Raw genomic sequence first — 21,629 nt, 5'->3', positions numbered from 1 at the left:
CGTCTGACGTTGTTGATCTTCTACTGGGAAGAACTAAAGAAACCTAGTTACAGTTCATTTTCTCAACTTTGAGCAGATCAGCTGAAGATGTAAATTGTTTTATTATGTGACGCACTTTGTATAGTTTTTTTAAACAGAAAAAGTGCTATAGAAATAAAGTTTGATCTGATGAGTCAGGTTTGGTTTGTTTATACATGATTTCATGAAACTATGAAACAAACAAGTGAGCCTTGTGTTTGTATCTGCTCTGAATGTGAGCTGAACGCATTTGACGTTGTTGCCACTAGGGGCAGTAGGGAACCTGTGGAGGGTCTGAGTCCTGCTTGGTGGCTATTTGGTTTGGATGTTGTGCAGATGGAAGTCCATGTGGACAGATTTCTGAATTGGTTGCATCAAACGAGGATTATAGTATTTTTTCAACAGCCTGGAGTGGAATCAGCATTTCTAGTCGCCTTCTGGAGGACGTGACGCAGGTTCCTGGCTGCACCGTGCAGAGACATCGAGTTTGTTTGTTGGCTGGTCAAGAACTTAGCTGCTGCTGTATCTTGTGATGGATATTTTTGTTTCCAGTAATATTTGACCTTTTTATAATGCGAGGTTCTCCAGTTGGAGGACGTTGAGGTAGGTTCTGGTTCTGGCTCCATGACAGTAGGTTGTGCTCTGTCAGCTGGCATGCAGCCTTCACCTCATCCTGCTGCTGAACTCTGGTTGTTCAGAAAATCATCACAGCTCCATGAGACTGCTGACCATTCCTCCTCGGCTAGTTAACTCGCGCCGTTTGGTTGTCGTCAGGGATCTCCATGGTGGTTCTGCGCTGCTGTCCTGCAGGTTTTACAAGTTTTAGCGTGAGTTGTAGTGGAAACGTTAAACCTGCAGCCTTCCAGTCAGACGTTTATCCGGCTGCAGTCTTCACCTTCACCAACAGAGGTCGCTCCTAAACGTTGTTCTCACAGCTGAGGAACGCTTTGATGCTGAAGACCGAAGCGTTTGCTGCGATCAAGCTGAAACTCGTCTCTGGATGTGACGCTGCAGAACAGACAGCGAGGTGCGTTTAATGAACCAGAAACCGGGTCCAGACTGACAGTTCTTAGTCTTCCCCTGATTGGTAAAACATCCCAGATTATGTTTCACCTTTCCTACCAGTCTGCTCATGAAATAAAACCATTCCTCAGTTCTTTTAGGAGGGTTGCTGCCCACTGGGTGGTATCCAGGGCTAGGCCTTGGTCATGGACGCTGCCCAGACCTGCGTCGTCCAGCGCTGACGAGGCTCTTTCGGTCGCAAACAGAACCGGTTCTTGATTTGAACCAGCTGAGCGCCGAACCAGCCCCTGTTGGTGGAGATGAGCTGAAAACGTAAATCAGATGGACTGAAGCTCGAAGTGATGAGATGGACTTTGTTTGTTGTCTGTAGGCTGTGGTCCAGCATGCAGTTCCATCCTCCTCCTGAAGGGGAGCCGAAGAGCCAAACTGCTGCTTTCATCTGCTGGTCACCGATGATTAATGCTTCGTCCAGTTAGATAAACAGCCATTTAAAAGCTTATTCTTAATGATTAAACAAAGATCAGGTGTCTGTTTGTGGGTCAGGAATGCAGATTCGAACCTGGTCCCAGAAAACCAAGAATACAGCGATTAATAAATCCTGCGTTTCCAGAAGAAAGAGAAGATTTCTGCTGTGCTGCAGTCCTGGTGCAACATGAACGGAGTGGAGAGCAGGCTGCTGCGGCCATGTTTCAGTGATCTTTATACATCTGGCTGACAGTAAATGTTCTGATTATTGTATTGATCGGGGTAAAACCTGCAGGAAAGGATCTGGCAGCGGTTTAGTTCATACAAAAGCTGTTTAAAGTGTTCGATGTGTTACGACGGCGACTTGCTGCTGCCATCTTTGTGTTCTTTATTCTCTATATTTCAGTTTTACTGTCTGAAAAGTGAAGGGGAACCTTTCTGTATGAAACATTTCCTTTTACAGGCTTGTTTCTCCAGTTTTCTGCCATCATTTCCATCCAGTGAAACATCTCAGCAGGATCTGCTCTTCGGACAGAAACCGGTCCTTCCCAACGAGGACTAAACTTCTCCACACATGAAGTTGTCCTGTTGGCTTCAGCAGCTGTTCCTACCCCCAACCAGGACTCCCAGCATGCCCCACTGCTGCGGGAGGGGCTCAGTGAGGGACTATTTTTACCCTCCTCACCGTCTCCCTGAATACCCGACAAACAGGCCGGCGGTATTTTTGGGGATGAAACCGAACACCGATGCCTGCGATGTACCCGTTTGTTCTTCTGCCTTTGTGAGGACGTGAAACTTTCCTGATCTTGCTCTGAAAGCTAAAGCAGGTCCTGCTGGAGTCAGCCAGACCGTCCTCAGAGACCGCTCCAGCCTGAATCACCAGATTCAGTCGCAGTATTTCCTCTCCTGGTTCAGCAGCCTGTACGTAGGTCTGAGCGGAGCAGAGGGGACATGTGTCCGTCAGGGGATTAGGCCAGCAGGTGGTGGAGGTGACGGAGGTGCAGGCTCGTCCATGTGCTTACAGTCAGTCATCTGATCAGATTAGCTGCTGACCTCGTTACCCTGACGACAGCAGAGGAGCATCACCTGCCGAAGGGTGTGTCTGATGTTCTCCTGCTGCAGTGTTTCTGTAGCCCGCCGGCGAGCAGAGACACCGAGGAGTTTTCCATTTCATCTGTAAAACTCCCGACTGAGACGCAGTGATCCAGAATGAGACGACGAGTCAGCAGGTTGAGGCGAGGAAGACCAGCCGACAGGAACGTTCCTCCAGGGGGGATGAAGAGGGGCGTGGAGACATGAAACCTACTCACCAGCCATAGACCGGGTCAGGTAGTCCTGGACAGCCAGAGACCTGGACAGATAAACCTGGACAGGCAGAGACCTGGTCAGGTAAACCTGGACAGGCAGAGACCTGGTCAGGTGGACCATGATTATTAAATGAGAGACATTTAATAATAATAATAATAATAATAATCCTCATCATCAATACATGAGATAATACTCTGGCCAACAAATCAAAGAAAAATGTTTCACAGTAAAAATCCAAGAAATAAGCACAAACCCTTAATATGAATTCTTTAAAGCTTCAGATTTAACCCTAAATAAATAAAAATAATGATAAAAAAAGAAAAGTTGTCACGATGTGGAGGTGGGGGTGGGGACCCAGAAGCAGAGACGGGAGTCCGGATGTTTATTTCCAAAAACCAAAAAAACTGAAGGCAAGACGACGTAGGAGGCATGATGGAAGACACCTGAACCTAAAACAGTGAACCTGCAACAGGAAACGGAAATGAAGGGGTTTAAATACACAGGAACAAAACGAGACACGGGTGAAGTGAATGAACTAAATGAACCCAGGTGAACTAATGAGCAGGAAACCAGACATAAGGGAACTAAACAAGGAAAACTACAATATAAAACAGGAACCAGCAACATAGAAAACACAAAACAAGAAATGACAAGTTGACGTGGAACGATCTGAGTCAGTCGCCAGTGTGCTGATATTTATGTCTTTTTACTGTTATTTCATTTGATTTAGTTCTTCTGGATTTTTCTGTGTTTTCCATGGGAAATTATGGGTAGCCATGGTAACCCTGAAGAGGGTGGATGTGGAGAGTAAATGTGGACATGTGTCTGAAAGGAGAGCTGAACTGAGCCATGTTGACCTTCGACCTCTACATTCAGAGCTCAGGTCAACAAAGCCTGCTCATATTCTGAACTCGGATCCGCTTGTTGGGCCAAATGAAGGAACCAGAAGCCCCTCAGGCTTGTTTAGAACCCTCATGTTTATGATGACGTCATTACAGATGTTTGTAAAGTTTATTTCCTCCTGGATTTTCTCTCCAGCTGTTCTCTGTTCTTGCTTCGTGTCTTTTTTCATGTCTTCTATTTGTAGATTGTTGTCTTTCTGCAGATTTACATATAGTTTTATTGTCATGGATGGATGGTTGGATGAATGGACAGAACATGGATGGATGGTTGGATGAATGAGTGAATGGATAGATGGATGGTTGGATGAATGGACAGAAGATGGATCAATGAGTGGATGGCTAGGTGGATGGTTGGATGAATGGACAGAAGATGGTTGGATGAATGAGTGAATGGATAGGTGGATGGTTGGATGAATGGACAGAAGATGGATGGACGAATGAGTGAATGGATGGATGGACAGAAGATAGATAAATGAGTGAATGGATGGATGGATGGATGACTGGACAGAAGATGGATGAATGAGTGGATGGATGGATGGATGGTTAGATGAATGGACAGAAGATGGATGAATGAGTGGATGGATGGATGGATGGATGAATGGACAGAAGATGGATAAATGAGTGGATGGATAGAAGATGGATGAATGAGTGGATGGATGGATGGTTGGATGAATGGACAGAAGATGGATGGATGAATGAGTGGATGGATGGTTGGATGAATGGACAGAAGATGGATGAATGAGTGGATGGATGAATGGTTGGATGAATGGACAAGGTGGATGGATGGATGGTTGGATGAATGGACAAGATGGATGAATGAGTGGATGGATGGTTGGATGAATGGACAGAAGATGGATGAATGAGTGGATGGATGGATGGTTGGATGAATGGACAAGATGGATGAATGAGTGGATGGATGGTTGGATGGATGGATGGTTGGATGAATGGACAGAAGATGGATGAATGAGTGGATGGATGGATGGATGGTTTGATGAATGGACAGAAGATGGATGAATGAGTGGATGGATGGATGGTTTGATGAATGGACAGAAGATGGATGAATGAGTGGATGGATGGATGGTTGGATGAATGGACAGAAGATGGATGAGTGAATGGATAGATGGATGGTTTGATGAATGGACAGAAGATGGATGAATGAGTGGATGGATGGATGGTTGGATGAATGGACAGAAGATGGATGAATGAGTGGATGGATGGATGGTTAGATGAATGGACAGAAGATGGATGAATGAGTGGATGGATGGATGGATGAATGGACAGAAGATGGATAAATGAGTGGATGGATAGAAGATGGATGAATGAGTGGATGGATGGATGGTTGGATGAATGGACAGAAGATGGATGGATGAATGAGTGGATGGATGGTTGGATGGATGGATGGTTGGATGAATGGACAGAAGATGGATGAATGAGTGGATGGATGAATGGTTGGATGAATGGACAGAAGATGGATGAATGAGTGGATGGATGGATGGTTGGATGAATGGACAAGATGGATGAATGAGTGGATGGATGGTTGGATGAATGGACAGAAGATGGATGAATGAGTGGATGGATGGATGGTTGGATGAATGGACAAGATGGATGAATGAGTGGATGGATGGTTGGATGAATGGACAAGATGGATGAATGAGTGGATGGATGGTTGGATGGATGGATGGTTGGATGAATGGACAGAAGATGGATGAATGAGTGGATGGATGGATGGTTTGATGAATGGACAGAAGATGGATGAATGAGTGGATGGATGGATGGTTGGATGAATGGACAGAAGATGGATGAATGAGTGGATGGATGGATGGTTGGATGAATGGACAGAAGATGGATGAATGAGTGGATGGATGGATGGTTGGATGAATGGACAGAAGATGGATGAATGAGTGGATGGATGGATGGTTTGATGAATGGACAGAAGATGGATGAATGAGTGGATGGATGGGTGGATGGTAAATGAAGTGATGGACAGCTTCCCTGTCTTCTGTGCAGGTCTTGCAGAAACTCGGGAAAGCAGACGAGACTCGTGATGCTGCCTTCGAGGAGATGGTGTCCAGCTTCAACAAGCAGATGGTGAGCAGTTGTCTCTGTCATCTGTAGCTGTTTCCAGCTGTTCGCTGCTCATCTTCCTCACTGGCTGTGCTTGCTGTTTCAGGCAGAGGGAACCAAACTGCAGAAAGACCTGAAGGCCTACCTGACAGCAGTGAAGAGTAAGTATGTTTCTAGTCTTAGTTTCTTTTGGTACCTGTCCTGGTTGTGTGCAACACCTCCACCTGAGTGTCAACTGTGTCACCACGGTAATGCTGACAGTCTCTACACAGACTAGATGTAGATTGCAGAGGCTAAAATCAGCAACTAAAACGTGGAAAAGATACCGTGGAACATCCCATCCAGGTACGGTACAGTGCGAGGAGTTACGACAGTACGAGGGGTTACTGAAGTACAAGGAGTTACGACAGTACGAGGGGTTACTGCAGTACGAGGGGTTACTGCAGTACGAGGGGTTACTGCAGTACGAGGGGATACGACAGTACGAGGGGTTACTGCAGTACGAGGGGTTACTGCAGTACGAGGAGATACGACAGTACGAGGGGTTACTGCAGTACGAGGAGATACGACAGTACGAGGGGTTACTGCAGTACGAGGAGATACGACAGTACGAGGGGTTACGACAGTACGAGGGGTTACGACAGTACGAGGAGTTACAACAGTACAGTACGAGGAGTTACAACAGTACGAGGGGTTACTGCAGTACGAGGGGTTACGACAGTACGAGGAGTTACGACAGTACAGTACGACGAGTTACAACAGTACGAGGAGTTACTGCAGTACGAGGAGTTACGACAGTACAGTACGACGAGTTACAACACTACGAGGGGTTACTGCAGTACGAGGGGTTACTGCAGTACGAGGAGTTACAACAATACGAGGAGTTACAACAATACGAGGAGTTACGACAGTACGAGGGGTTACGACAGTACGAGGGGTTACTGCAGTACGAGGAGTTACGACAGTACGAGGGGTTACTGCAGTGCGAGGAGTTACGACAGTACAGTACGAGGAGTTACGACAGTACCAGGGGTTACTGAAGTACAAGGAGTTACGACAGTACGAGGAGTTACGACAGTACGAGGAGTTACGACAGTACGAGGGGTTACTGAAGTACAAGGAGTTACGACAGTACGAGGGGTTACTGCAGTACGAGGGGTTACGACAGTACGAGGAGTTACAACAGTACGAGGGGTTACTGCAGTATGAGGAGTTACGACAGTACAGTACGAGGAGTTACAACAGTACGAGGAGTTACAACAGTACGAGGAGTCACAACAGTACAAGGGGTTACTGAAGTACAAGGAGTTACGACAGTACGAGGAGTTACGACAGTACGAGGGGTTACGACAGTACGAGGGGTTACGGCAGTACGAGGGGTTACGACAGTACGAGGAGTTACGGCAGTACGAGGGGTTACGGCAGTACGAGGGGTTACGGCAGTACGAGGGGTTACTGCAGTACGAGGGGTTACTGCAGTACGAGGGGTTACTGCAGTACGAGGGGTTACGACAGTACGAGGGGTGACTGAAGTACAAGGAGTTACGACAGTACGAGGAGTTACTGCAGTACGAGGGGTTACTGCAGTACGAGGGGTTACTGCAGTACGAGGAGTTACTGCAGTACGAGGGGTTACTGCAGTACGAGGAGTTACTGCAGTACGAGGGGTTACGGCAGTACGAGGGGTTACGACAGTACGAGGGGTTACTGAAGTACAAGGAGTTACGACAGTACGAGGAGTTACGACAGTACGAGGGGTTACTGCAGTACGAGGGGTTACTGCAGTACGAGGAGTTACTGCAGTACGAGGGGTTACGGCAGTACGAGGGGTTACTGCAGTACGAGGAGTTACTGCAGTACGAGGGGTTACGGCAGTACGAGGGGTTACTGCAGTACGAGGAGTTACTGCAGTACGAGGAGTTACGTCAGTACGAGGAGTTACGACAGTACGAGGAGTTACGACAGTACGAGGAGTTACGACAGTACGAGGGGCTACGACAGTACGAGGAGTTACGGCAGTACGAGGGGTTACGGCAGTACGAGGGGTTACTGCAGTACGAGGGGTTACGACAGTACGAGGGGTTACTGAAGTACAAGGAGTTACGACAGTACGAGGAGTTACTGCAGTACGAGGGGTTACTGCAGTACGAGGGGTTACTGCAGTACGAGGGGTTACTGCAGTACGAGGAGTTACTGCAGTACGAGGGGTTACGGCAGTACGAGGGGTTACGGCAGTACGAGGGGTTACGACAGTACGAGGAGTTACGACAGTACGAGGAGTTACGACAGTGAGGAGTTACGACAGTACGAGGGGTTACGACAGTACGAGGGGTTACGACAGTACGAGGAGTTACGGCAGTACGAGGGGTTACGGCAGTACGAGGAGTTACAACAATACGAGGGGTTACGACTGTACGAGGGGTTACGACAGTACGAGGGGTTACGGCAGTACGAGGAGTTACAACAATACGAGGGGTTACGACAGTACGAGGGGTTACGGCAGTACGAGGAGTTACAACAATACGAGGGGTTACTGCAGTACGAGGAGTTACTGCAGTACGAGGAGTTACAACAATACGAGGGGTTACGACAGTACGAGGGGTTACTGCAGTACGAGGAGTTACTGCAGTACGAGGAGTTACGACAGTGAGGAGTTACGACAGTACGAGGGGTTACTGCAGTACGAGGGGTTACTGCAGTACGAGGGGTTACTGCAGTACGAGGAGTTACTGCAGTACGAGGAGTTACTGCAGTACAGTACGAGGAGTTACGACAGTACAAGGGGTTACTGAAGCACAAGGAGTTACGACAGTACGAGGAGTTACGACAGTACGAGGAGTTACGACAGTACAAGGGGTTACTGCAGTACGAGGGGTTACGGCAGTACGAGGAGTTACTGCAGTACGAGGGGTTACGGCAGTACGAGGGGTTACTGCAGTACGAGGAGTTACTGCAGTACGAGGAGTTACGTCAGTACGAGGAGTTACGACAGTACGAGGAGTTACGACAGTACGAGGAGTTACGACAGTACGAGGGGCTACGACAGTACGAGGAGTTACGGCAGTACGAGGGGTTACGGCAGTACGAGGGGTTACTGCAGTACGAGGGGTTACGACAGTACGAGGGGTTACTGAAGTACAAGGAGTTACGACAGTACGAGGAGTTACTGCAGTACGAGGGGTTACTGCAGTACGAGGGGTTACTGCAGTACGAGGGGTTACTGCAGTACGAGGAGTTACTGCAGTACGAGGGGTTACGGCAGTACGAGGGGTTACGGCAGTACGAGGGGTTACGACAGTACGAGGAGTTACGACAGTACGAGGAGTTACGACAGTGAGGAGTTACGACAGTACGAGGGGTTACGACAGTACGAGGGGTTACGACAGTACGAGGAGTTACGGCAGTACGAGGGGTTACGGCAGTACGAGGAGTTACAACAATACGAGGGGTTACGACTGTACGAGGGGTTACGACAGTACGAGGGGTTACGGCAGTACGAGGAGTTACAACAATACGAGGGGTTACGACAGTACGAGGGGTTACGGCAGTACGAGGAGTTACAACAATACGAGGGGTTACTGCAGTACGAGGAGTTACTGCAGTACGAGGAGTTACAACAATACGAGGGGTTACGACAGTACGAGGGGTTACTGCAGTACGAGGAGTTACTGCAGTACGAGGAGTTACGACAGTGAGGAGTTACGACAGTACGAGGGGTTACTGCAGTACGAGGGGTTACTGCAGTACGAGGGGTTACTGCAGTACGAGGAGTTACTGCAGTACGAGGAGTTACTGCAGTACAGTACGAGGAGTTACGACAGTACAAGGGGTTACTGAAGCACAAGGAGTTACGACAGTACGAGGAGTTACGACAGTACGAGGAGTTACGACAGTACAAGGGGTTACTGCAGTACGAGGGGTTACGGCAGTACGAGGGGTTACGACAGTACGAGGGGTTACTGCAGTACGAGGGGTTACGACAGTACGAGGAGTTACGACAGTACGAGGAGTTACGACAGTACGAGGGGTTACGGCAGTACGAGGGGTTACTGCAGTACGAGGGGTTACGGCAGTACAAGGGGTTACGACAGTACGAGGGGTTACGACAGTACGAGGAGTTACGACAGTACGAGGGGTTACGACAGTACGAGGGGTTACGGCAGTACGAGGGGTTACGGCAGTACGAGGGGTTACTGCAGTACGAGGGGTTACGGCAGTACGAGGGGTTACGACAGTACGAGGGGTTACGACAGTACGAGGAGTTACGACAGTACGAGGAGTTACGACAGTACGAGGGGTTACTGCAATACAAGGAGTTACGACAGTACGAGGGGTTACGACAGTATGAGGGGTTACTGCAGTACGAGGGGTTACTGCAGTACGAGGAGTTACTGCAATACAAGGAGTTACGACAGTACGAGGGGTTACGACAGTATGAGGGGTTACTGCAGTACGAGGGGTTACGACAGTGAGGAGTTACGACAGTACGAGGGGTTACTGCTGTACGAGGGGTTACTGCAGTACGAGGGGTTACTGCAGTACGAGGAGTTACTGCAGTACAGTACGAGGAGTTACGACAGTACGAGGGGTTACTGAAGTACAAGGAGTTACGACAGTACGAGGGGTTACTGCAGTACGAGGGGTTACTGCAGTACGAGGAGTTACTGCAGTACGAGGAGTTACAACAATACGAGGGGTTACTGCAGTACGAGGAGTTACGACAGTACGAGGGGTTACTGCAATACAAGGAGTTACGACAGTACGAGGGGTTACGACAGTACGAGGGGTTACTGCAGTATGAGGGGTTACTGCAGTACGAGGAGTTACTGCAATACAAGGAGTTACGACAGTACGAGGGGTTACGACAGTATGAGGGGTTACTGCAGTACGAGGGGTTACTGCAGTACGAGGGGTTACTGCAGTACGAGGAGTTACTGCAGTACGAGGAGTTACGACAGTATGAGGGGTTACTGCAGTACGAGGAGTTACTGTGGTACGAGGAGTTACGACAGTATGAGGGGTTACTGCAGTACGAGGGGTTACTGCAGTACGAGGGGTTACTGCAGTACGAGGGGTTACTGCAGTACGAGGAGTTACTGCAGTACGAGGGGTTACGGCAGTACGAGGGGTTACGGCAGTACGAGGGGTTACGACAGTACGAGGAGTTACGACAGTACGAGGAGTTACGACAGTGAGGAGTTACGACAGTACGAGGGGTTACGACAGTACGAGGGGTTACGACAGTACGAGGAGTTACGGCAGTACGAGGGGTTACGGCAGTACGAGGAGTTACAACAATACGAGGGGTTACGACTGTACGAGGGGTTACGACAGTACGAGGGGTTACGGCAGTACGAGGAGTTACAACAATACGAGGGGTTACGACTGTACGAGGGGTTACGACAGTACGAGGGGTTACGGCAGTACGAGGAGTTACAACAATACGAGGGGTTACTGCAGTACGAGGAGTTACTGCAGTACGAGGAGTTACAACAATACGAGGGGTTACGACAGTACGAGGGGTTACTGCAGTACGAGGAGTTACTGCAGTACGAGGAGTTACGACAGTGAGGAGTTACGACAGTACGAGGGGTTACTGCAGTACGAGGGGTTACTGCAGTACGAGGGGTTACTGCAGTACGAGGAGTTACTGCAGTACGAGGAGTTACTGCAGTACAGTACGAGGAGTTACGACAGTACAAGGGGTTACTGAAGCACAAGGAGTTACGACAGTACGAGGAGTTACGACAGTACGAGGAGTTACGACAGTACAAGGGGTTACTGCAGTACGAGGGGTTACGGCAGTACGAGGGGTTACGACAGTACGAGGGGTTACTGCAGTACGAGGGGTTACGACAGTACGAGGAGTTACGACAGTACGAGGAGTTACGACAGTACGAGGGGTTACGGCAGTACGAGGGGTTACTGCAGTACGAGGGGTTACGGCAGTACAAGGGGTTACGACAGTACGAGGGGTTACGACAGTACGAGGAGTTACGACAGTACGAGGGGTTACGACAGTACGAGGGGTTACGGCAGTACGAGGAGTTACGACAGTACGAGGAGTTACGACAGTACGAGGGGTTACTGCAATACAAGGAGTTACGACAGTACGAGGGGTTACGACAGTATGAGGGGTTACTGCAGTACGAGGGGTTACTGCAGTACGAGGAGTTACTGCAATACAAGGAGTTACGACAGTACGAGGGGTTACGACAGTATGAGGGGTTACTGCAGTACGAGGGGTTACGACAGTGAGGAGTTACGACAGTACGAGGGGTTACTGCTGTACGAGGGGTTACTGCAGTACGAGGGGTTACTGCAGTACGAGGAGTTACTGCAGTACAGTACGAGGAGTTACGACAGTACGAGGGGTTACTGAAGTACAAGGAGTTACGACAGTACGAGGGGTTACTGCAGTACGAGGGGTTACTGCAGTACGAGGAGTTACTGCAGTACGAGGAGTTACAACAATACGAGGGGTTACTGCAGTACGAGGAGTTACGACAGTACGAGGGGTTACTGCAATACAAGGAGTTACGACAGTACGAGGGGTTACGACAGTACGAGGGGTTACTGCAGTATGAGGGGTTACTGCAGTACGAGGAGTTACTGCAATACAAGGAGTTACGACAGTACGAGGGGTTACGACAGTATGAGGGGTTACTGCAGTACGAGGGGTTACTGCAGTACGAGGGGTTACGACAGTACGAGGGGTTACTGCAGTACGAGGAGTTACTGCAGTACGAGGAGTTACGACAGTATGAGGGGTTACTGCAGTACGAGGAGTTACTGTGGTACGAGGAGTTACGACAGTATGAGGGGTTACTGCAGTACGAGGAGTTACTGTGGTACGAGGAGTTACGACAGTACGAGGGGTTACGACAGACCACTTTATCATCCTCTCTTATGAAGTTTCTGACAGTTTTCTAGGCTTTTATTTAGAGTATTATATGTCATTAACCCCTCATCCGTTATGTCGGGCAGAGGCGTGTCGCAACCGCTGATGTATGTTGTGTTGGTATGTCGTGCTTCAAAAAGTGTAAGAGCTACTATTGTAGTGCACACCACCTTCCTTCTGCATCATCCGTTATCAGTGGATATAAGCGTGACGAACTGAATGATTACATCTAACTCACCAAGATATGATCACATCAAGTCATGTGCAGATTAACAGACTCAGATTTCTGTCCAGTTCTGTTAAGATGGAGACATAGTTTTATAAAATGGCTGGAAAGAAGCGTAAACCTGCCATCAGAGACAAAAATCAGACTGCAAGGTACAGAATTGCTGAAGCGGATGTGCTATGAGGTGGCAAACAGCTGGAGAGAAATGAGTAGAACACAACGAGCGAAGTCAGAGAAACAAACCCTGACTGTGTTTTCCAGCGATGCATGACGCGTCGCGGAGGCTGCAGGACTGTCTGGCCGACATGTACGAACCCGACTGGTTTGGGAAGGAGGAGATGGACGCTCTGGCGGAGGTGAGTCAGGGGACACCTGCAAGCTGCATGAAGATGTCGCCGTCTGTTGAGTTGTTTTCCTTCCACATGTTAACTCTGTTACTGGTAACAAACGTGTTTGGAGGTTTGCAGCTCTTCCTCGTGTGTTTTCCGTCTCTCTCTAACCGCATGCCTTTTCCTGCTTCACCCTGAAGGAGATGATAGAGAAGGAGTTGGACTATAACCTGGAGGTAAACATCTGACAGACCTGTCTTTTGCTCTGTGTAGTTAGGAAGCAGCATGTTAGCGTAGCGGCTTGTGCAACATGCTTGGTAAATAGATTCTCTACTCGTGTCCGTGTTTACACTGCAAACCACCCGTTCACACTCTTACAGCTCTGCAGGGCAGGACTGTGCAAGTCGGTCCTACGAGAGCTGCTGTCCTGCAGGTTTTCCATCTTCTCCAGCATCATGGCACATTCATTTGAGTCAGGGGTGTTTGTCCTGGAAATACTGAAAACCGTCAGGACTACAGTCCTTGTGGGATCATGTTGAGCAGCCCTGTCTGAGGATCAATCTTTAGAGTGTTCTCTATCATACAATGTGCACGTTAGAGGCTGTTTGGGGCCAAGGACACTACAGCATGTATCTTGAAGAGGCTGGGATCATTTTACCGTTCCAGCTGTCGAACGACCGCTCTTACCCTGACCCAGAGGAAGCTTTACCTGCTTTACCTGAGCAGTTCTGCTGTAAGGAACGACATTCATGCACCCGTTCAGTCGCTGCGGGTGCGGTCGCTGCGGGTGCGGTCGCTGCGGGTGCGGTCGCTGTGACACTGCAGGTGCTGCAACGTACATATCACTGCCCAAGAAAAAGAAGCAAAGGCAACGATGAGTAAACTTGGTTTCATGTTGTCATGGAAAAGATCTTTAAAGCAAATTTAAATGTGCAGAACAGTCAAATTCCAAGCGAAGAGCCGAGCAACGTGAAAACACACGGTTTGTGTCTTTGATTTGTGTTAGAGTTGTGTGTTTTGTTTCAGGACACAGACACACTCTGGTTAGACTATCACCAGAACATCACCGACAAATCTCTGCAGACCATGGATTCATACCTCGCTCAGTTCCCAGACATCAAGGTGAGGACACAGGACCTGCTCCATGTAATCAGTAGACGAGTTAGATGAATCGGTGTGTGTGCTCTGGTTCAGGTCTTTGTGTTGTCTCACAGGCTCGTATAGCGAAGCGTGAGAGGAAGATGGTGGACTTTGACAGCGCCCGTCATCACTTTGCTTCCTTACAGAAAGGAAAGAAGAAGGACGAGGCCAAGATCGCCAAGGTAACCAAGTAACGTGCACGTCCTCATCAGTATGTGAAGGCCTGAGCGTGTTCATATGCCAGAATAAAGCTATCGCTTCTGATTTAAGGTGGTATGAGCAGTTTATTTTCTCATTCCTGAGGATGATGAAGAGGTTTGTCATGTGATAAAGATGAGGACAGAAAACTGATCCACGCCATCGGCACTAATGCAACCCCATCCCATCAGAGATGCAGGCTGATAACAAGCTGGATGCTCCCTCTCCTCTTTAGTCTGCAGGACACGCCGTCCATGCTGTCCACAAACTATTCCACATCTTCGTCCAGGTCTCCACTCAGAACATTTTAAATGAGCTGTTTGTCTCAGACTGGTGAAGCTCTGTCCATCCCAGTTTACACCCAGTCATCTTACCGACCTGCTGATCATCAACACAAGTTGTCAAATGCTGTTTATTCGTCTCTGTCTTCTCCTTCTTCATTTCCTCCTCCTCCAGGTATAGAGACTCCTGACAGTGAAACATGGACGAGAGTTAAATGTCTCGGTTCTCTGCTTCATGTCGACTCTTTCACAGGATTGTGGTTTTATGATCAGGTCACTGATGTGTTGACAGGGAGGCCCTTCGGGGTGGCCATCGCCTGGCCCATCAACATAGCAGAGTGGTTCAGGCCATCAAGTCAACAATGCATGACTACAGTGGTTTGGAAGGGGGGCTACCAAGTCCAGCTAAGGGGGTCTGGAGGCATTAAAAATGAAAAGCTGTAGATTAAAATGCATTAATCTGCGAAAATCTCAGTACTTAGCCTCATTCTACAAGACCCAAACTGGCACTTTACAGGCCTTTAATACGACTGTTGGATTTAATTCGCTAAAATTTCCCACTCTTGCTGTGTTCGAATGTCCATACTGTCCCCCAGCATTATGCAGTGCTCGTACCATTGTAAGGGGATGTCTGAATGTCCAGAGAGAAAAAGAAATGCACTCAAAATTACCCACAATGCATCTTGCAAAGCAGTGGTCACTAGACGGGTCAGTATAGACCACGATTCAATTCAATTCAACTTTATTTATATAGCGTCAAATCACGGCAATGCCATCTCAAGATGCTTTACAGACAGAGGGGAAAACATAATGAAGGCCAATTCATAACAGCCTATATAAGGAAACCAACAGATTGAGTTGAGTCCAACTCAATCTCCCATCCTGAGCAAGCACACTGGCGACAGTGGGAAGGAAAAAACTCCCTTTTAACAGGAAGGAAACCTCCGGCAGAACCCGGCTCAGGACAGGCAGCCATCTGCCTCTGCTGTGTGGGGGGAAGAGGACAGAAAGACAACAGACAACAGGAACTGCTACTCTCGGCCAGGGAGACCTGCTGAGACAGGAGACATACATGTTAATGATGCAACACTGTTATGGGGGGTGGGTAAGAGAGAGAGATAAAGAGAGAGAGAAAGAAGCTCAGTGTATCAGGAAATGTCCCTCAGAAGTCTAAACCTATAGCAGCATAACTAAGGGATGCTAACCATCCCTAGCTATAGGACTTATCAAAAAGATAAGTCTTCAGCCTAGTCTTAAAGGTGGGGAGGGTGTCTGCTTCCCTAACACTAACTGGGAGCTTATTCCATAAGAGAGGGGCCTGATAACCAAAGGCTCTGCCTCCTGCTCGGCTCTTTGAGACTCTAGGAACCACAAATAAGCCTGCAGTCTGCGAACAAAGTACTCTGCTTGGTATATAAGGAACAATGAGGTCTTTGATATATAGTGGTGCCTGGTTGTGGAGGGCTTTATATGTAAGGAGAAGGATTTTAAATTCTATTCTAGATTCAACAGGCAGCCAATGAAGAGAGGCTAAAACTGGAGAAATATGATCTCTCCTGCTGGTTCTGGTCAGGACTCTGGCTGCAGAATTCTGGATCAGCTGAAGGCTTTTCAGGGCATATTTAGGACAGCCCAGTAATAGAGAGTTACAGTAATCTAGTCTCGAAGTAACAAAAGCGTGAACCAGTTTTTCTGCATCACTCTGAGACAGAATGTCCCTAATTTAGGCTATATTACGTAAATGAAAGAAGGCTGTTTTAGTAACCTGCTTAATATGTGGGCCAAAGGACAGGTCAGGGTCAAATATTACTCCAAGGTTTCTCACTGTAGCACTGGAAGCTAAAGTAATGCCATCCAGGTTCATTACAAAACCGGAAAATTTAGCTCTGAGTTTTTCAGATCCAACGAGACTTACTTCAGTCTTATCTGAGTTTAAGAGGAGAAAATTTCTAAACATCCAAGTCTTTATGTCTATGAGACAATTTTGTAGCCTATCGGGCTGATTTGTTTCATCTGGTTTAAAGGATAAGTATATCTGAGTATCATCTGCATAACAATGAAAGTTTATTCCATGCTGTCTAATAATTTTGCCTAAAGGGAGCATATATAGCATGAAGAGTACTGGTCCAAGTACAGAACCTTGAGGAACTCCATGACTTACTGTAGTTTGTGAGGAGGACTTGTCATTTACATGAACGAAGTGAAGTCTATCAGATAAATATGATTTAAACCAGCTTAGCGCTGTACCTGTAATTCCAATCACCTGTTCTAGTCTCTGTAACAGAATGTTATGATCGACTGTATCAAATGCAGCACTAAGATAAAGCAAGATAAGTACGGACAGAAGTCCTTTGTCTGAGGCCATAAGAAGGTCATTAGTAACTTTCACCAATGCCGTCTCAGTGCTATGATGAGCTCTAAATCCTGACTGGAACTCCTTGCATAAATTATTTCTGCTCAGGTGGGCATGTAGCTGAGCTGAAACTATTTTCTCCAGAATTTTGGACATAAACGGGAGGTTAGATATAGGTCTATAATTTGCTATCACCTCTGGATCCAGAGATTGCTTTTTAAGTAAAGGCTTGATTACAGCAGTTTTAAATGATTGTGGTACATATCCTGTCACTAAAGACATATTGATAAGATTTAGTAGTGATGTATTAATTAAAGGGAAAATGTCCTTAAAGAGGCTCGTTGGGAGAGGGTCTAAGATACAGGTGGATGGTTTAGATGAAGCTATTATTTTAGTTAATTCAGAGGGTTGGACAGGACAGAAACTATTTAGACACAAGTCAGATCCTGGTTCTAAGGATGCTTCGGAGACCACAACAGGCTCAACATTATAGGTAGAAGGAAGAGTATTGTGGATTTGATCTCTAATAGTGTCAATTTTATTCCTGAAAAAATACATGAAATCATCACAGCTAAGTGAGAAAGGAATACATGGCTCCACCGCGCTCCGGCTCCTAGTAAGCCTAGCTACAGTGCTGAAAAGAAACCGAGGGTTGTTTTTGTTTTCCTCTATCAATGATGAATAATAAGCTGTTCTTGCCGTACGTAAGGCTTTTTTGTATACGATTAAACTTTCTTTCCAGGTTAAGTGAGACTCCTCTAGTCCTGATGAACGCCATCTGTTTTCCAAACGCCTTGATGCCTGTTTTAGAGCTCGAAGCTGGGAATTAAACCAGGGAGCCTTCATAATCTTACCTAATTTCTTCTTCTTTAGGGGAGCAACATTATCCAAGGTTGTACGCATTGAAGCTGTTATAGTATCAGCATGTTGATCAATCTGAGCAGGAGTAAGGCTTAAAGGGGGACTCTCAGTCATGCTAACACATGGTAGAGGGGAAAAAATTGATTCAATTGATTGTTTAAATTTTGTAATAATATTGTCTGATAAACATCTACTATAGTAGAATTTATTTTTGGTCAGTGAGTAATCAAATAAAGTGAATTCAAAGGTTAATAAGAAGTGATCGGACAAGACAGGGTTTTGAGGAAATACTTTGAGCTTATCAGTCTCAATACCAGATGTTAGAACCAGATCAAGAGTGTGACCATGAGAGTGAGTGGCTCCATTAACATTTTGTGAAACCCAAGTGAGTTTAGAATAGAGCTAAAGGAAATGTTTAAACTATCATTTTCAACGTCAACATGAATATTAAAATCACCTAGTACAATGACCTTATCAGTAGTCAGCACTAACTCAGACAAGAGATCAGAGAATTTGGTCAGAAACTCGGAGTAAGGTCCAGGTGGGCGATACACTAATGCTAAAAGGAGCAGTTTCTCTGAATTCCATTTTGGATGAGATAAATTTAATGTCAGGAATTCAAAGGATTTATAGTTAGTTTTGTGCTTAGGACTAATTAAAAATTCTGACTTAAAAATAGCTGCAACGCCTCCTCCTCTGCCTGTAGTTCTAGGAATGTGAAAGTTTAAATAGTTAGCTGGCGTAGCTTCATTAATACTAACATAATCCTCTTGCTGTAACCAGGTTTCCGTAAGACAGAATAAGTCAATATGGTGATCACCTATCAAGTCATTGACTAATAAAGACTTATTTGGGAGGGATCTGATATTCAGTAGGCCACACTTTATTGTCTTATTTTCAGATTTTATTAGATCTATTGTTTTTATTTTTATGAGGTTTTCACGATTAACCCCAGAAGTGTTTTTGTGTTGTTTAATTCTTACTGCTGTGGAGTTGTATAAGGTCGGAATGGGGTTTTGGGTGGGCGGCGGCAGGTGGGAAGCTGCAGAAAAGTGTGTAGGACTACAATTCTGCCTCCTGGTCCCAACCCTGAGTTGTCAATTTAGCTGACTAATAAAAGATTCCATATTGCTAGATAAGAGAGCGGCTCCATCCAACGTGGGATGGATGCCATCTCTCCTATTAAGACCAGGCTTTCCCCAAAAGCGCTCCAATTATCTATAAAACCCACGTTGTTATCGGGACACCACCTAGACAACCAGCGGTTGAAGGATGACATGCGGCTAAACATGTCATCGCTGATTAAATTTGGCAAGGGACCAGAGAAAACTACGGAGTCCGACATGCTCTTGGCAAAGTTACACACCGAAGCAACATTAATTTTAGTGACCTCCGATTGGCGTAACCGGGTGTCGTTACCGCCGACGTGAATTACAATCTTACGGTATTTACGTTTAGCCTTAGCCAGCAGTTTCAAATACGATTCGACGTGGCCCGCTCTGGCCCCAGGAATGCATTTGACTATGGTCCCCGGTGTCTCTAGTGCCACGTTTCTGACTATGGAACTACCTATAATCAGGGTTTCAATGCATTGCAGGCAGGAGCTCAAAGTAACACAAAGGTCAAAGCAGGTTAAAAGAAGCTAAAGATCATTCATTTTATATCCTTATTTTTTAACATATATAAGGAAATAAAACATTTTCATATGGTTTTGGCTTGGATTTGGGGTTGCCATGGTGACAGTTGGTAGTCACGTGATCTGCGACGAGGAGCTTCGTGTCCGAATCGCCAATAGAATGACTTCACTATATCGTGTTGTAAATGAGGGATTAGAGACTGGTGTTGACATTCAGACACAGCCTCACTCAGTCATAGGACCTTTTAGTTGGACCCAACCTGTGAGGTGTCCTTTGTGTGCCTGGTACATTTATATATTTTATATATATATATATTTATATTTTTTATATATTTATATTTATATATTTTTATATATATATATATATATATATATATATATATATATATATATATATATAAATTATATATATATAAATTATATATATATAAATATAAATTATATATTTATATTTTATATATTTATATATTTATATATATTTACATACATACATAAATACAAAATAAATACATTATTTATTTTGCTTTTATTAGCTTTTGAAAGGTTTTGACATTACATACAACAGGCAATGTATACAAAGCATGGTGTGCTGCTTTAATAGCACTTAAATGTAGGTGTAAATGAAAAGTACGGTTGTTGCAGGGGTCACCATTAGAGTGGCCAGCTTTTTGTTCACGGTGGCTCATTCCATCGCTGTGTTGAGAAGAAATTCTCTTGCTTTCATCTTTGTCCGCTTGTATTTTTATCAAACGTTTTGCTCTGAGTTTACAGTCATACCACCTTAAATCAACCAGGACTGTAGTTCCATTAGCAGCTACTGTTTTGAAACATTTTGTCTGATTAACATGTTTGCATTTGTCTTGAATTTTTCTTGTTTGCTTGTGTCTTGCTCTTTTGTTTCTCCTCCTGGTCTCCATCTCTTGCATGGTGTGTACTTAGCCAGCAGCCCTGTTGGAGATGGCGGCTCCCAGCTGGGCTCAGGGTTTGATATCAGCCCACCAGGTGGCTCAGACTAACCTCTCCTACAACCAGGTGACACTCTGGTTCATCTACCCCCACCCCCCACCCCCACAGCTCTATTAAGCAGCTCTTTGCAGGCTCTGACATGATCAGCTCTGACAGGAAGATGCTGCGTGACAGAAACCTCTGCAGGACATCTGATGATGCATTTTCATCCGTCAGTCATCACGGCTCTTCAGTTGTTCCAGTTACCTTGGTTCTTCACACAGAATGCAGATTGTTTCTAATGTTTGTGCAAAACATCTTGTGTAGATCAGAGGTGATGGTTGCGTCGGGGTGCAGCCATTTTCAGACCCCTGCTGTGATGTTCAGTCACAGTCAGGTATGGCTGGACCACTAAAGAGTGTGCCACATCCTGACTGTTGGCAGTCTGCCGTCTATCTGTACCACTTAGAGGTGGAGAGGATAGGAAAGAGACCAGGAAACGGCACAAGTTTTGTTCAGCAAGACCTGCTGATAGAAAAATATGCAAGTTAATTATGCTGCTACTGTCAGGAGGTCATGGGTGGCTGGACCACCAACTAATGGGTGGCTAGACCAACTAATGGGTGGCTGGACCACCAACTAATGGGTGGCTAGACCAACTAATGGGTGGCTGGACCACCAACTAATGGGTAGCTAGACCAACTAACGGGTGGCTGGACCACCAACTAATGGGTAGCTAGACCAACTAACGGGTGGCTGGACCACCAACTAATGGGTGGCTAGACCAACTAACGGGTGGCTGGACCACCAACTAATGGGTGGCTGAACCACCAACTAATGGGTGGTTAGACCACCAACGAACGGGTGGCTGGACCACCAACTAATGGGTGGCTAGACCAACTAATGGGTGGCTGGACCACCAACTAATGGGTAGCTAGACCAACTAACGGGTGGCTGGACCACCAACTAATGGGTAGCT

General features: G+C 46.5%; 1 protein-coding gene across 2 annotated transcripts in view; it reads left to right on the top strand.

Annotated features, from left to right (window-relative positions):
- bin1b (bridging integrator 1b) overlaps positions 1 to 21,629 on the top strand; it is a 39,752-nt gene that overhangs the window by 6,218 nt on the left and 11,905 nt on the right. For both annotated transcript variants that reach the window (XM_079263697.1, XM_079263698.1), the window contains exons 2-6: positions 5,724 to 5,804; positions 5,887 to 5,941; positions 13,169 to 13,263; positions 14,263 to 14,358; positions 14,451 to 14,558. In XM_079263697.1, coding sequence (XP_079119823.1) covers positions 5,724 to 5,804; positions 5,887 to 5,941; positions 13,169 to 13,263; positions 14,263 to 14,358; positions 14,451 to 14,558 — 435 coding nt within the window. The remainder of the gene's footprint in view (positions 1 to 5,723; positions 5,805 to 5,886; positions 5,942 to 13,168; positions 13,264 to 14,262; positions 14,359 to 14,450; positions 14,559 to 21,629) is intronic.

The sequence above is a fragment of the Telmatherina bonti genome (assembly GCF_933228915.1).
Source record: "Telmatherina bonti genome assembly, chromosome: 24".
Classification (NCBI taxonomy): Eukaryota; Metazoa; Chordata; class Actinopteri; order Atheriniformes; family Telmatherinidae; genus Telmatherina; species Telmatherina bonti.
This window is presented reverse-complemented; position numbering and strand designations above follow the sequence as displayed.